Source organism: Pyxicephalus adspersus, chromosome 4 (assembly GCF_032062135.1).
Source record: "Pyxicephalus adspersus chromosome 4, UCB_Pads_2.0, whole genome shotgun sequence".
NCBI classification, from domain to species: domain Eukaryota; kingdom Metazoa; phylum Chordata; class Amphibia; order Anura; family Pyxicephalidae; genus Pyxicephalus; species Pyxicephalus adspersus.
The window spans coordinates 17,949,346-17,966,769 of NC_092861.1; the positions used below are offsets into that span (position 1 = coordinate 17,949,346).

The 17,424-nt window shown below is 37.5% G+C and overlaps 1 protein-coding gene across 1 annotated transcript in view; it reads right to left on the bottom strand.

The window, feature by feature from the left end:
* Positions 1-1,729: 1,729 nt before the first annotated feature.
* KCNS3 (potassium voltage-gated channel modifier subfamily S member 3) overlaps positions 1,730-17,424 on the bottom strand; it is a 53,838-nt gene continuing 38,143 nt past the window's right edge. Inside the window, exon 2 of the mRNA XM_072407503.1 lies at positions 1,730-8,856. Coding sequence (XP_072263604.1) covers positions 7,344-8,810 — 1,467 coding nt within the window. The 5' untranslated portion in view covers positions 8,811-8,856 and the 3' untranslated portion in view covers positions 1,730-7,343. The remainder of the gene's footprint in view (positions 8,857-17,424) is intronic.

Sequence of the window (17,424 nt, forward strand, 5' to 3'; positions counted from 1 at the left end):
TGGTTTCATGGAACCCTGGTTGAGAAAAACTGCTCCAGAGGTTATTAGAGGTTCCTCACATTGTGCCTTGACTTCCTATTGATGACCTCTACATAAGTCTGGGGCCAACACCACTTGGTAGAGCCAGCTGCATGACTCCATGATATGACAATTATGTAATTATGTATAAAGGTTGTACTTTCCGCTCTACGGGGGCATTTTTTCAAGTCGTCACCTTTTCAACTGACTACTATTAAATTGCTTTTAGCAGAGTTTCTCAGAGACCCGAAATTTATTTTAAGGGGGTAAAAAGTTTGAGAAAGGCTGTTTGGGAAGATAAATTGGTATACTGGTCAAGATACCAAAACTTTGAATACCTATGCATTTATACCTACGGATACAACCAGTGACTAGAAATGTTTAATGGACCCACAGAAACATTGAGATTTCGATGGGGAAGTCAGAGTCTCCAGCTTGAAGAACTGAGAAATCTAGTGAAAAAGCTTGACGAAAGAAGTCAACGAGTAATTTAATCTATCACAATTAAAATATCCGGCTCTAGTAAGCCACACAGCTCCATAAAGGGACAGTATGAGTGGGAACTTGAACCCTGTACTGTGTATTTTCCCAACATCAGCGGTCACAAACTTCCTAGGAAGGAGTGTCGGCATCATCAGCAGGTATGTTCCAGAGTCAGAGTAAATTACAAATATCCACTAAACACTATATTTCCTAGTTTGCTAGTAGAGGATGATCAGAACCACTCAGCATATAGGCTGTGGGTCAGAAAGTTTAATGTTGGATTTTGACTGGGGAGTATCAATAGGAAATAGAGTTGTAACCTAGACCCACTCCAAGCATGAAAATCGATTAAAGGAGAGCATTAGGAAACTGAGATGATATCTATTTAATCTGCCTACCTTAAAAAACTGTGAGCAGGTGGGTTCTCTTTGCAGAAGAAGCAAACTTACCTGTCTGATTGCATTTTTTTCTAGGATGTATATTGAGCTTCAGGAACAATCTCGGCATAGCTGGTTGCCAGGAATGAATGAACGCCCGTGGACATGTGTGGGAGTTATTCCAGTCTGGCTAATTAAGATGGTCTAAGAACACTTGAGAGGACCATGTGAAAATATCCCTGCTGGCAAAGGAGTGAGGAGAGGTGAGTATTGTTCATAAACAGCACTTTGGCAGCTAAATTTTACCATAGAAGAGCCATAGCCTATCCTTTTTATATTTTTAACCTTAGTTAAAATGCTTCATGGTTTATGTGATATTTTCATAATTGGTTTTCTGTTTGGGATTTTCAGAGGGAGATGACTCCTTTTTTCCTCCACAAAAACGATCCTTCTAGATTGTCTTCTTTATGGTCCAAGTTTCATTCAGCCTAGAAAGGTTCCAATAATGTCTATAACAGTACAGAGCTCAAAAATGATGTCAGGAATCAAAAAAACATTATTTGGAAACAAAACACCAATGAAAACCTGGCAGCAACTTCTTCTATGCATCATAATAGCTGCTCTGAACCCAGATAATAAATCACCTTTTAAAATGCTGGTTGTAGTCTGTGCTATTAGAATTATGTTATGAACATGGGCACAAATACAACAGGATGACATGCTAAAATTAGAGTCGCTTACATATTAACTTGATACCTACATTTCTTTCAAAAGGAATGTTCACAGGTCAGATAAAAGTCACATAATAACACATTGATGCAGATGCAGATCTAAAATTTCTTACTGAAATTTTTATTAGATTCCTCAGTTTCATGTAACACATGCTGCCCCGCATTTACAATTGCTGCTGTTCTACAATGCATACTGCACATGCTAAGACAAAATCGTCCTTAATATTTGTTCACAATATGTTAACAAATTCCTGATTAAGAACAGACAAGAAATGGTCCAATAGGTTGGTAGTTCGTAACATTCAGTAAATGAAGATAAGACCATAGTGTATACATCCTGATATATTCCCAGTCCATTGACAATGGACAATTAAAGACTATCCTTAAAGGAGCTATACCCTCTTCTGCTTTACAAAAGAACTACCCACTGGTTTCCTATCACCAATATTTGATGTGTGCTTTACTACTAGATAATGGGAGGCTCTGTAGACCCAATGAAGGTGGTGCCATGTCACTAAAGACTTGACAATCCCAAGGGCCAGTTTACCCATGCTCCTAACAAGCGACAGTTCATATCTAGCCTTTTGAGCTTTGTATGTTTTTAATGGAACTGTCTTTCAAAGCTACTTGAAGTTCTCTATTGATACCTTCATTGGCTTAGGTCTTAAAGTTGATATGATATACTTCTCTTTAAATGTGGCAACAGTTGTTCTGAGGAACTTCCTTACCTTACCGTTTGCTGTCAGTAAGGACATCAGCTCATCTAATATATATAGTCATCTAGAATGACCAAAAAAGCAATATATCCTATCTTGTATTGGTTTGGTGCTAATTTTTAGTACATATTCTTTATTGTGGCCTTCCAATGTTCCTGAAACACTGTTAATGAAGAAAGTCCATCTAAATACATTAGTTTTTTTTTTTAAAAATTAGTAATTTCAGCGTGCACCCTTGGCATTTTAAAGGTAGGTTGGAATGTCATGGAATGGTAATTATCCTAAAAGAAATATAATTTAACAATGCAATTTTTATGACAAAAGGACCCAGGAAGCATAAATCTGTCTGGAGGGGGTTGGGGGGAACTGAAGAGGATTTTTACATCATTTTTATAGGTTCTTGTAATTAAAATAAAGTGCTGTAACACTAAAGGCATGTGGGTGAAGCTAAGTGTGGTTTTCAACTAATAGGACTATCAACAGTGCCAACATCTTAGCAGCAACAGGGGTTACATATATGGAATGATTTAACTACAAAGTACATTGTGTAATTATTTTATCCAAGGAAGTGATTATGTAATGGTTCTTTTGGCAGGTTAAACAGATATTGTTAAATGTCCCCGGGGGTACTGAGAGCCTTATGTGATGTAACTTGTGATTTAATAGTCCTAGTTGAAAATGTTGTTTATTTCTGCAGTCTCCCCTAAGAAACAGGCCCATGGAGTAAATTTGACTCCAGCGTTTCTTTCCATCACTTTTATATTGGCCTCCAGGAATTTCCTCCTAGCACTTCTTCGAGGTTCCCATAAATTATCTTCCAGCCTATCCTGCATCTCAACTTTTTAACAACTATCCATGCAGGAGGAAGGTAGAGCACAAACAAAGTGGAAAAGAAGCAGAAACAAGTGGAAAAGAACTCTGCTAGATACCAATTGGTTCTGAACTTGTCAAAGAACGAGAGAATAGGGATGAGCAAGCGAGTTTTTAAAACTCGATCTCGCGGCAAACTCGGCCGTTCTCGCTTACCAAAATTGTAAGCGAGAATGGCCGGTGTAAATTCGCCCATCAAGCTCGAATTTAAAAAAAAAAAAAAGATTGCGGGCTGTGCTGATCAATGAATGCAGTGCTGGCTGTACTTATCAGCCCGGTGACTGTGGGAACTGAACTGCAGGTGAACTCTCAATAGAGAAACTTCATTGAGAGTTCATCTGCAGTTCCACTGCGATCCACGGCACTAGATGTTAATTAACCTCTAGTGCTGGGGATCTTCTCAAATATTGTGGCTGTGGCCACATTCATTGAAAACAGTGTGCGATCCCTGGCACTAGAGGTTAGTGACCTGGGGATCACAAACAGGAGGATTCCCAGGGAATCCTGTGAATCCCCTGTGAATCCTCCTGTTATAATTTCCTCGATCTTCCGATGGTTTCGCAAAATCGGTTTGCCGAAATTTTGCGGAACCATCAGAAGTTAGAGAAGATTTTTGTGAGAATGCCAGATGCATTCTCGCTCATCCCTACTAGAGAGAGATATCCCTACTATGAGATATCTGCAGTGTGTCCTACTAGGGCAGTACATTTGCTGTGCATGCTTGTTGCAGGTAACCGTGTAGTGAGGGTAGAATCAATATGACGGGCATGAAGACTGTACCCTTAAAAAACATGGCAATGGCAGCTAGTATGTTTCTGTCTCCAAGCATTACAGTTAAATTGTGAAAGGAAAATTTCTGTCTTAGGTGGCACTGGCAGGTGGTATGTGTGAACATATCTAAAGTATCTTATATTTGCCCCCTCAGCTCCTATACTTTTTGATATTGTTAAAGCTTGCCCTACACATCCTGTTAAAGTAACAATGTAAAAATGTAGGGAGCCTTGCTCCTTCATACTACCAGACATTTGCCCACATCAGAGGTGAATGAAAGCTGCTACAGGTATGTGCACTTTATACCCACTATATATCAAACATTTTATTTCAGTCATGTTAAGTAGAAGCCAGAGGGAGAGATAACCCAAGAAAAACCAGTTCTGTACTTTTTTAAAAAAAGTTCAATCTGACAGCAATGTAAAAAAAGAATTCCTAAGACAGTCATTCTTTACACCAACAGTACTGAGGCAAAATCTGCATATTCCCAGCACACTTATGAGAAATGGATGCAAAGGGCTTGAAGTGCAAATCAAACATATATCCTAGCTATTCAACAAATTACTCTTTCCATAGAAAATATATGTAGAAAAATAAAACATTGAACAGGCAAAATATTTAGTTTGTCAAAACATAAAGCATGTTCTGCAATAACAATCCAGTAGCAATACATATTACTAAAATATATGGCCAAGTCATACCCTGAGAAAAAAGTGCTAAGAGGACCAAAACAATGCTAAGGGATTATCATATTGGTTAGTTAGTTTGATCCAAGATTATACTGTGGTTGTCCTACATTTCTATTTGTAAAGCATCCTTGTATAGGAGTCTGGTATAAAGTGCTTGATCATGAAAATACATCTTACTCACATTTAGATTGAGCAAGTAAAAATAAAAAATTTGAAATAAAAGCAAACCTGTCATGATTCTTACTTACTAAAGTTACTTTAAAGTATGACAGTAGAACGTAGTACCTTCTGGCTGGTAATGTTGATATCTCCAGATGGGGGGGTTCAAATTCTAAACTGCCTGCACAAATATAAATGTATTTTCCAACCCATATTTCATGTCCTGGGTTCTCAACTGGTCCCTGAGGCTCTGGTACCGCATCGCTGATTATTGAAGCAAAGTGCTGCCTATGTCCCAACCTTCACAAAGTTAATATATGGGGGGCTTCAAGGTCAAATGTACATTCTAGTATTTACTAGTCCATGTTCCTTTATGCCTATGTTTTGTATGTCATGACAAGTTTTCTTTAACCGAGGAACAACTGAATAAGGCAATTCCAAAAAGCTAATTTCCCCAAGCTATAAAATAAGTCAGTGGCAATGATTAACTTATGAATATTAGCTAGGATTTCCTTTAGTCTTCCAGGGTTCCTAGAATCAGGATGTAATGATTTGATAATAGCGACCAGCTGCCGTGTTTGCCAGATCTGGGCCATCTCATATAGCAGTGCCTTACTAACCATCAAAGCACCCCACAGAAACTGTGCAATATCATAAATTGATTTTTTTTTTAAATGCTAAATTAGTTGAGGCAGGGTGAATTGGGGGGGTCCCAAAAATAGCAATATAGACCAGACTCCGTAAAAGGAGGCAACTTTCAAAACAGCCATTTTAGCCAATAAAGTATTAGAAATGTTATAATTTAACATATTCGATACATTATTTAAAATGACAATCCTCTATAAAATAAAAGTCCACCAAAAGCTGACATTTCAGGATTGGAATTAAGCATATTCTAGTACAGTACAGTAGTAGTAATTTTGACATTATATGCAGACTACATTTTTTGCCCCTATAGGAGGCCCTGGCCCATTGCCTCAAGAACAGTTTTCAGTGTCTTTTTGGTAATATGCTTGAATAGTAACTGCAGACAGGCAAAATCAAGAAGGCCACAGGTACCTCATTAAGTGAAACTAAACCCAAAAAAACAAAAGGTCTTTAGTAGGTAGAGGTTTTTGGCAAGAAGCATACAAATTCCATTTTGCCCTAAAAACTGTTTCCCTAGCTCCTGGAAGCATTCTATTACTAATATTTGTATTTATATAGCACCAACATTTTACTCAGAGCTTTACAAAGTCAATATTCCTGTCTGTCAGCTGGGCTCACAATCTGTTTTGGTTTTTTTGCTTACACTGCAGGGCTGTGTACAACCTGGCTCCAATTCCAACAATGCCAATACCTACATTAAATGCCAGGGCAATGTAACTCTTGAGAATGAGCAGGAGTTACATGACTAGTGGCTTCCAATGGCCAAAGAGGATTGTGGCAGAGCCAGACGACTCAGTAGTGAAGATGAGATTGGTGAATGCAGTGGTGACAGGATCCTGGATCTGTCATTGCTGCAGAAAAAGGTAAGTGTGTGTCATAGGCTGAAAGTACCTTCTGCATTCTTGCTAAGTATGGCAAAAGCTCACCTCCATCAACATGGGTTTAATTCTGCCTAAATATCTGGGAAGCCTCAATTTTACTGCTCAGCTTCAACATTGTCAGGACAATGTTACATCCTGCCATGGCAAGTGGAACACGTGATAAACTGTAATTCGCTATAACATTCGCCTGATGTAGATCCTATGCATCCACTAGTACATGATGGCCAACATATGCTATACAGTCACCCTAAAGGCTGCATCCTTTGTGCACGATAATGAACACATTGTTAAGCTTACAAAATTTTTGTGTTGCATCCCATCAAGTTCCTAATGTGGACTTAATATTTTTAGGTTTTATGATTTTTACGAATGTGCAGTTACTCTTTAAAGAGATCTTGTGCTTTGCCCTTATAGGGACCTCCACATCTGTATAGCCTCACCTTCTTTTTTCTCTCCTGCCATTGTGTTCGGGCAACAGAAGTGAAACAAAAGCCCTGTGTAAAGAGGTCACCAGATCTGTAGCCTACATTGGGCTACCTATGTGACCTATCTAAGATTCCTATATGAAAACCCATGGCTTACCACTTCAGCATGGAATGATCACATGCTCCTTTATACCCAGACGTATTGGGTATTTGCCCAGCACTGAATGAAGTGGTAGAGAGTACAGAAATGGCAAGGTGGCCGAAGGGGAGGTGATGGTAAAGCAACCTGTGTCTTTCCGCTACAACAGCTTTATAAAAAGCAGAATTATCCCCTGTCCCAAAAAATTCTAGACAGACATAAATACAGAATTTAGTGACAAGTGGCCTGTCCATAAATACAAAAGTAATGTACATATTTGTGGAGTGTAAACGTTCATCAAACTAGGTTTGTAATGGGCCATATTCCAATCAGCACTGAATAATCAGTTCTTGGTGGACTTAACATAATTTAAAAGAAGAGGTAGCAATTAGTGATGATGATAAATCATAACAAGCAAGGCAAAGGACATCAATTGTCATTTAAATGTGGCGATATAAGCATCATCCAGTTCTTGGATACTAGAGGCATCTGTGGAGTCATTACTTGCGATAATCCCAACAGACGAGAGACTGGAAATGAAGGAATTCATCCTTCTTGCATATATATCTCTTATGTTGAAATAAGGAAGGTCATTAAACTTTTCTTTTTGCTCATCGTCATTACAGCCATCTACATCTATTGCTTTCTGCTTTTGATAATATTTAGAAAATTTGTTAAAAATTATCGTTATTGGAAGAGCAACTACTAGTATCCCACAAATAATGCAAACACTACCGACTAGTTTTCCATACAGTGTAACAGGGTGAGTGTCTCCATAACCAACTGTAGTCATACTAATGGTGGCCCACCACCAACAAATAGGGATGCTCTGAAGAGGGGATAATTCATCGTCTTTTTCCAGATAATAAACTAGAACTGAAAAAATTGAAATCCCAACAGCCAAAAATAAAAGTAGAAGCCCAACTTCATGATAGCTGTGTCTTAAAGTGGCTCCTAAAGACCTCAACCCAACAGAGTGCCTTGCAAGTTTTAGAATTCGAAAAATCCTCATCAGTCGCAGGATTTGGACAACCTTTCCCATGTTCTCAATGCCCTCATTCTCTTCATCCTGGCTGTCCAGAACCAGGGTGGCATAAAAAGGAATTATAGAGACAAAATCAATGATATTCATGGGGTTTTTCCAAAACTTCTTCTGAGAAGGAGCTACTGAGAGGCGGAGAGCAAGTTCTGTTGTAAACCAAACAATGCAAATAATTTCCACCACTGCGAGGACTGGGTCTTCGAGTTCTCGGTCATTGTTATCCAGCTTTTGAAATTCTGGCATGCTATGGATGCACATGGCTACTATTGACATTAAGACTATGCTTAATGAAAAAATGGCAAAAATCTTTGCACATAGAGAATAAGCAGGATTTTCCAGACGGATCCATACTTTCCTACGAAAGTCTCCAAACTTTAATGAATCAAACATCTCCAGTTCTTTCTCAAAAACAGAGGACTGGTCAGAAGATGAACCCAAGCTAATGACATCGCTCTTCTGATCCCAGTCCCTTTCTGAGATAATTTCTTTTTTTTCTTGATATTTGTTACTACAGCATGAATCAATAAAAAGTTCATTAATACCCCAGTATTCAATTTCTTGGCAAAATGAAAACACACAAAGCTCTTCCATGAAGTGAAGTTTCCCGGTGTAATAAAAGTTCAAGATGTATCTAAATAGAGAAGGGTTTCTGTCAAAGTAGTATTCCTTGTCGGTGACATTATAGTCATCACAGAGTTCAAGTATGGCTTCTTCTGAATGGCAATTGAGCAGTTTCCCCAGTCTTGTGTGAGGAAATCTTAACAAAGTTCTTTGGGCTACTGACTGCTTAAAGCCCCCAACGTTTAGCTTCAACACTTCCTCATCACTTTTATTTCGGTGGAAGAATTCTCCATACACCATCTTGGCAGCTTGTGCTATACCTTAAACCAGGTTGGTTACATTTCACCTAGGTATTAAAAAGAGGCAATTAGATTATGTTTGAGCAAAGTAACATTTTACAAATAAAATACTTACATCAGTGTTTTCCCCAGCCCCCTTTAGCCACCACCTGGCAGTTGTTAATAACTACCTGGGTGTCTTTGAGTGGTTACTGAAAAGTTGGGGCCAACACCCACCTATGGCTACTTCACACCCAAGGGAGAACACTGCCTACATGCTTTTGTATGTATGTTTAAGTCTATGCTCTGAGTATTAGGGGTTGGGACAATAGCTGTTGGGTGATTCTAATAGGCCATCCATGGGAATTTTAGCAGTAGGATCTCTGTGTAATTGTTACGAACTGCACAAGCAGTGTGGCAGGTGGTCACTAATGGCAGTAACTGATGCAAGATCACTGATGGATGAAATCAAGTTTATTTCACGAATGGTGCCAATAAGAACTAATATTGACTAATGTGAACAAAACTGTGAAAATCAAGAAAATAACAAACACCCCCATAAACAACTAACAAACTTAATACACAAAGGTAAATAGGGTCAGGTCAGGATCAATAGGTCAAGGACCTAGGACAAGAAACAGAATCAAAACCAGAGACAACAGCAGGTAGCAGGCCAAATAACCCTGAGGATCTGGCAAGGACTCAAGGAAGGGAAAACTCTTAAATAGGGACCTCCCAACTGCTTGCACAAGTTCTTCCTGGATGTGGCCATCTGCTGTGGCCAGTGGAAGTTCATCATAACCAGGTATTGAGCACCACCAGCAGGAGAGGCAAATACCCGTAACAGCAATAGTTATCAGAACCATGGGTCAATGACTCTGTTAACTACTGGTACTGATAACTACTGCATGGGGATCCTACACCTAAATACCCAAAGACTGCCCATAGGAATGTGACTTGCCAGTTGTGTTGAGATTTGAAGACCTTCAAACTTAAGTTTATATATTCCCTGTTCACGTGTCTAAATTTCCTACAATTTCCTACAATGTAAAGAATAAAAGCGTCCATAAAGGATTCTGTAGACTGGTGGTTTTTCCTTTTTCCTTTGATTAATTGACAATCTGAATCATTTTACATTCATGTAGCAATGTACATTTTTTATTCACATTAGTGTGCATTTGCCTAGAAGCTAGAGTGGTCCTATTAATTTTAATGGACCTTCAACACATGAAAAAAGTATAATAAAAAGAAAAGGTATTAAGGTTAGGTTGGCTGAGTACACTCATATGTCCTACAATTTTGGGACTTAGCAGGAATTCCTTTTTAGCTGCTGGATTTACGTGTCTTCAACAAATTTAATCATATCATAAGCTGTTAACCTGATATTTAATTCTTCCCATGATGGAATGTGTTCCATAATGGATTGTGAGTATAGCTGCCCTAATAATGTATATTTTAACTGATGTTTATTAATATTAGTGTATTTTGGAATAATGACCACCTTGCTATTAAATATGGTTTTCTCTATATGTCTCACTAGGATACATAATTGATGCCTGGCATCTTCACCCATCTCCCCTGCCAATTTTTATTTTATTGGTGATAGATATATTATATAAAAAGTATAGGTCACAAACTTGTATTGTGTTGCCTCTAATGAATGATCACATGGATTGATGGATCTATGATGTATTAGTTTTGAAGTATACAATAAATCCTGATGAAGCAGTTATTACTGCGAAACGCGTCGAACTCTGACCCCTTACTATTTTCTGTTATCATTACAAAAGATCTCTTTTGACTCTTACATAGAGGTTGTTTTTGGTCTTTTTTGAAGTGTTTTTAGGGGGATCAATTGTATGTTATTAAAAAGTATTGATCTTTTATTATATGTTTATTTAAAATGTTGGTAAAGCCACCAGAAAAAGTCCCATTACCTCAAGCATATGAATCCTAAATCCTCATCTTTTTACTTCTGTTTTCAATTAAGGGACTGGCTTGTAACGCATTTGGTCAGAACCATTTAATACTTCACATTTCTAGGAGCATAAAATATGTGCTGAAAATGGTTGCATATTGGACATTTTCAGAAAAGGCTATACTGAGAAGGAATAATGTGCCCAAGCTATACAACAACAAATACAATTTGGACTTAGATCATTCTGTAGCAAAATACATAAATGAAGCTGACCCCCATGTCATAAAATACAAGTTTAAACTATGAATTTTAACAGGGGGAGATCATTTTAAGATTCAGACCCATACCATGCATTCATTATATTCACCACCCAAATTGATATTTCCACTATAATAATAAGTAGAAGTTTATTTTTTCATTACATTGTGTGCTATAAGCACAAAGTAACCTTCAACTTCTTTTGTAATTACTTTAAAAAAATCCTCTATGCATCAATGATTTCCAATTTTTCCTTGACTGACATTTCCTTACACTTTCCACAGACCTCATTTATAGAATGCCGTGCCTGTTCACTGCTTTCATTATTTCTGAAAGGGTATTTGCACAAAGTGTAGACCTTTCCTTAAACTGTTTCTATGATTTCTAACCTTTAATACAATGGGCCAAACAGATTCATAGTGGCTGGAGTTGGTTTAGCCTTAAACTGGACCTCGTGTCAGGAATATTTTGTAAGGCATTTTTTATTCAATTATTTTTTAAGGGCATTCATGCAATGAAGTGTGTAACACCTACAGGTAATAATGATTTCTTAAGGACATCACGGTACTGGCATTATGTTCATTCACTGTTCTGGCAGATAAGAAGCTGACTCAGTGATGACGCTATCATTGTGGGACCTTTGTTCTTCCTGGCCATGATCTCAAAAGTTTAACAGGGGTCAGCACCTGCTGCAGTCCCTTACTTTTTAGCTCAATACAATATTACATTTGATGGTCTTTAATTATTCTTTAATTTTGGTACAGAGTAGGCCTGATATAATAAAGCTCTCCAAGGCAGGAGAGGATACACTTTCATCAGTGAAGCTGGGTGATCCAGCAAACCTGGAATATATTTCTTCAAAGTAATTTGCTATTTGCCAGCAAATGTTTTGAATCCTGGACCAGATCAATTCCAGGTTTTCTGGATCACCTAGCTTCACTGATTAAAGTGTATCCTCTCCAGCCTTGGAGAGCCTTAATAAATCAAGCTCAGCGTGTAACAGAATTGTTTCACCCATTGATTTTAATGGTGTATGGATTTGAGATAATACCACATTTTGGACCAGTTTGGCCAAAAGGCCCTACAATCTACCGGAGGAAAATATGAGTGGGATCAGTAACCACGTTTTTGGATCTCCCAATCCTTAAAATTTCCCCTAATCCTGAAAATGTCTTAATTCAATTTTCAGGTAATCATATCAATTATTAATAATTGGTTTTCAATGTCTGATTGGAATGAATAACTGTTATTTAAATAGAACCAACACACGAATTTACAAAGTCCATAGTCATGTCACTAACTGTCCTGCAAAGAGGCTCACAATCCAATGACCCCACCATTATCGTATGCCATTTTACACAATCTAAGGCCAATTTTGTTGAGGGAAAGCCAGTTAACCTAACTGCAGGTTTTTGAAATGTTTCCTAGAGGAAACCCATGCAAACACAGAGAGAACATACAAACCCTTGCATTTAGTATCCTAGCCAAAATTTAAACCTGAGACCAAGTGCTACAAATGCAGGACTGCTATCCACTGCCAAGGCCGCACAGAATTTAAGGGGTCCCAGATTACACAAGAAGAAAACTTTACTGAAATTGGCGTGGCACCTGGTAATTTCCAATGCCTGAAACTGAACTTCAGACAGACATAAAATATACAATGCAGCTACTGCAATCATATTAAAATACATTTTAAAAAAGGTTGGAGTTTATAATGCTGCATATACAAATAGGGGAAAGCAGCAACTTGTTGAAAAGTAGCCTAGTTAGCAAGATACCCTTTTTGCCTTTTTCATCATTTATTACTATATCATTCTCTCCTGAATATCTTTAAATTTTGCAGTGCATTATTTTTTCCTAAAAATGTAGTATAGCCCAATTTCATATATATATATATATATATATATATATATATATACCATGCTTTAATCAATTATGTGGTTATACTTGATAAACTTTTTTCAACCTGACTATGTAACTACTATAAATAAATGGAATTTTGGGTTACAGTCAAAGCATCACATATTCAACACCTGCTTTGCTGCAAAAAATAATTAGATAAATATAATTTAATCAAAACATCAAAAATGTTTTAATTTAATTATATTTAATAAAAGAAATTGTGTCCTCCTACTTTTTACTTTATGCATGATGCACAAAAACAAAAAAGGAATAATTTTGATTTTAATGTTCCATTTCAGATTGAGGGTCAATTTGAGGTTGACCAATGCATGTAAAAGACTTATCCAACACTAAATTACAGTTTCTAAACATATTTTCTGTTTAAAAAATCAAACTAGTCGCTTACTTTGACAGCACAGTCAGAATCCTAAGAATCCTACAACTGCAAAATCAGCACTGGAAACTAGAAATGACCTATAAAGCCATTTAATAAAGCTGTGTAAATTTGTGTCTTTGAATTCCATGTCATTTGATAATTATAAATTGATCACTCTGCGAGCAATCTGAATTTGTAATGTAATTACTTGATAAGACGCTGCTGAAATGCGGATTTTAAAACCTCTGGGGATAGGATTTACATGACAAGCACACAGGTTTCTCTCCAGCAAACCCTATAGGTACGACTAATGAGCTTATTTATTAAGTTGAAGGACAATCTGCAGAGTACCGTACCCGTAAAAAGAAAAAACTGCAGTCAGCTTTCACTGTTCTCTTTTGAAGTGATAAAGGTGGAATTGGATTGGCCAATACTGAATGCAGCACTTTGCAAATCACAATGCTCCACTGCACTGCAGTCATTTTGCTTCTTGCAAGGTTCAATGGATTATTTGGGTTAGGTAGAGTATTATAGGGGATTGCTAAGAAAATGCTATAACATTTGTAACATTTATTATCCACCTTCACAGTATTTTCTAAGAGGAATGTACAGTGCCCTAAGTATACTAGTGCAGATAATGAAATACAGTCGTTCATGCATGGATCTGTTGCATTTTAAATTGCTCTGAAATACTAGATTTCACCAGCAGTTGGCCCAGGAGTTGTGTAAGAATCTTAGTTTATGGCTTACCCGGCAAAAGACATTTCTCTGCAAAAATGTCATTAATAATAACTTGCTTTTATTAAATTTATCTTCTAGATATGTATCTTGCTTTAATCCCTTTAGTATCTGCTATATTGGCACACAACACAGTCAAACAATTTTTCATCATATTACAATAATTTTTATTTTTTGGGAGTTATCATAACCCCCCTCCCCCCTAAAAAAAATAATAATAGATTTCTGTAGCATTTTCTGGCTGACACTGGACATTGTGATGTCCTGTGTCAGATATGTAGTAAAATTGTCACCTCTGCTATCCATTTATTGCAGGACACTTTAAACTACAGGCAGCTGGTTGCCAAAGATAGTTCCCTGCAAAAAGAAGGCAAGCTGAATTAGGGCAAATGCTGGGTGCCAGAAATGTTCACTGTGCAGTCTTGTTCCTGAAAAAGACCTTACCTGGTTCTCTTGAACCACAGTCCCCTTAATTCCTATGAGGGTATACTGTGGAGGACTGCCTGAGGCCACCATGGGTACAGCAGAATTAATTAAATGAATAACACTTGGGAAAATATATTCCAATGATTTACTAAGAATACAATATGTTAGACTTGACATATGCTTTAAAGGACAATTAATACCAAAGGTCCCCTGCACATGAAGACAATTAAAAGTCTGTTCCAGCTGCATTGGTCACTCTATCTTTATATGTTGTTCCTTGCAGATTGACCAGCAATGGTTATCTTCTGGGTTGAACATCATTCATCCATTTCCGTCAAGACTGCAACAAAATGGTTCCACTATGGCACTACGCTTTATTTCTGACTCAAAGGAGAATGAGTAAAGAGTGGATCCACGTCATTACATGGCACCATGGTCTTTAACATATTCGATTCACCTACCTCTAAGAAAAAAGATGTGCTGAGACATTGGGGTTCATTATCTCAAGGAGCTTAGGCTGTTCACATACCAGGGTCAATTATTACCTTGCAATGGATAATTCACTTAGCTTAGTGAATGTGGTGATCACATAGATGGTACCATTACTTATTATTAATATTCAGTAATTCAGATTTTCGTTTGCATGATTAGATGGTTGAAGTAAGAAGAGCTTTACCCCATTCAGGTAAGTGAAACTTTACTAGCAAGGTGATAATTCAATTTGCTATATGAGCAGCCAAAATTCCTTTAATAAATCAACCTAATTATGAGTCTAACCCAAAGACATCAGGAAAAAGGTGTTAAGGTGTTAAGATGTTCAGAGGAGGTGGGAAATTGCAAATTTGAGGGTAACAGTGGCCTTATGTTTTATAAAGTAAACCTTCAACTTCAATTTAAGTCCCACTTCCACTGTTTGGACCCCCTTCCTACTATAAATAGGAATAAAATGCAATAAAAGTATAATAAATGTAATAAAAGTTAGAGATTTGCTTACCTTACAGTTGTCTTTTATGATGGATGCTGAATGTGATGTCACTGTTCTTCAGGGAAGAATCCTAATGAATACAGAGCAAGCAATCTCCAGACACCCCAGGACACTGCAAGAGATTTTGCCTGCCCTGTACTCACCAGGAATATTCTTGAAAGGATGGTGACATCAGTTTTAATAACAACTTTACCACCAATTATGTACTTGTTCTTGATAGAGCACTTCTACAGTGTGTAACACCATATGGCATCTTTGGCAGTAAAATACCATTTACTAAGTTTGCACCAAATAATTAGAGAAATATAAGCGTGCCAGCCATAATCCATTTACCCTTCATGTGTAATCTTTCTACAATGTATATGGAGAGAACACTTCCAATTACAGAATGGCTAAGAGCTGAATGAAGATTGATTGGCTTTTTAGCAGGATAAGAAAACAAGTAGAAAAGCACTAGAACTGATAGGAGACACTTGACTTATTAATGCTTTTTCCTAAGTACCGCACTGAAGAAAAAAAAGCCTTATCCTCTACACTTTCATGTTCCTAATGCGTCTGTACACTGCTTTTCCACATACAGACATCTCACAATTTATTACAATTTGGAGGATTGACTGAAAAGAATCACCGAGTACTTTAGATGGCTTTACTGACCAATCCCAGTTCTGAATACAAAAACCAGCATACAACCTTATAAACTATTCTCATGACATGACTTTGTAAAGTGCTACATAATAAGTCAGCACTATAATAATACTGGATAATAATTAATAACCTCATTTGCAATGAGATCATTCTCCCCCAGAGTTTTGTGGAGCCCTAGCGTTGGAGGTTTCTTAAACTGTGGCTTATTGACCTCCCATTTTAGAAACCAGCATAGTTCCGGAGCCAACACCACTTGGCAGAGCCAGTTGTGTGGCTCCAATGATGTTTTTATTGTCTATAAACGGTGTGAGGAATGAATGTGGGTGGCAGTGAAAGGTTCAGAACTGCTCACCACCACCCACTATTTAATCTGCAAAAAGTGGTCTTTAAGTGTTGGCCAAGCTGCAAACAAGTAAAAGCTGCACAGCATTGCTGGCTATCACTACAGATCCAAACCTGCCCCTATAGAGCAAACCTACACTCAGGGCTCTGCAGTGGGAAACAAATAGGTAATGCGATCCCTGTACCAAACTTTTACTATAACAAAAGTAATGATAAAAGTTCTGGAGAGGGAAAGATACATATTAAGCAAAATATACAATGTATCAATTGTCCCAATCCTTTAACCAGCGCTGACAGGCTCTCTCTGCACAATGTGATGACAGCCAGCTAGCCAGGCAGAAAGTGTATATTGCTGGGTGGTCTGCCCAACAAATTCTGCCTAGGGAGAGTGCTAAACAAAGCTGGTATTCCAGCCACAACTGTAAAGGGGACATTGTTTGCACTGGCTGCCAAAAAAATACTTTTTCCCCCACTATCCCTCCAAAAATTGGTCTTAGCAGAAGTTCCATAAGGCCTGAAAATTATTTTAAGGTTTCCTCAAGAATAAAAATGTTAAGAAAGGGTGAACTAAAGTGAAAAGTAAAATATATTGTTTTTAGAAATTATGTGTTTAGTGTACAATGCTTATTTAGCAAATACTCAGAACAGTATACACCATAGCCATCTGTAAGATTCCAGGTTTAAGCTGGATTTCAGTGCCATAAAGCATTTAAATTGGACCTAAACTCAACATTTTCACTTAACATAAAAGGGTGGACAACCCTCATATGTAAAGGAAAAAAATAAATAATTTTTTATTTAAAAAAAAAAAAAAAAAAAGTGCAGCACCTCCCCTTTCAGTCTTGATAGCAGCGCCGGAATGAAGAGGAACGTGGGACTGGATCGCAGGAAGAACCTGCGCCATCAAGGGACCTGCAGGATTAATGGTAAGTGTCATTTTTTTGTTTTCAGTTTAGTTCCACGTAAAAGCAGAACTTCCACCTTACCTTCAGTCTTGAAAAGTAACACAGGCTCTCTCTTGTACTAAAATACTCTGATTTTACTAC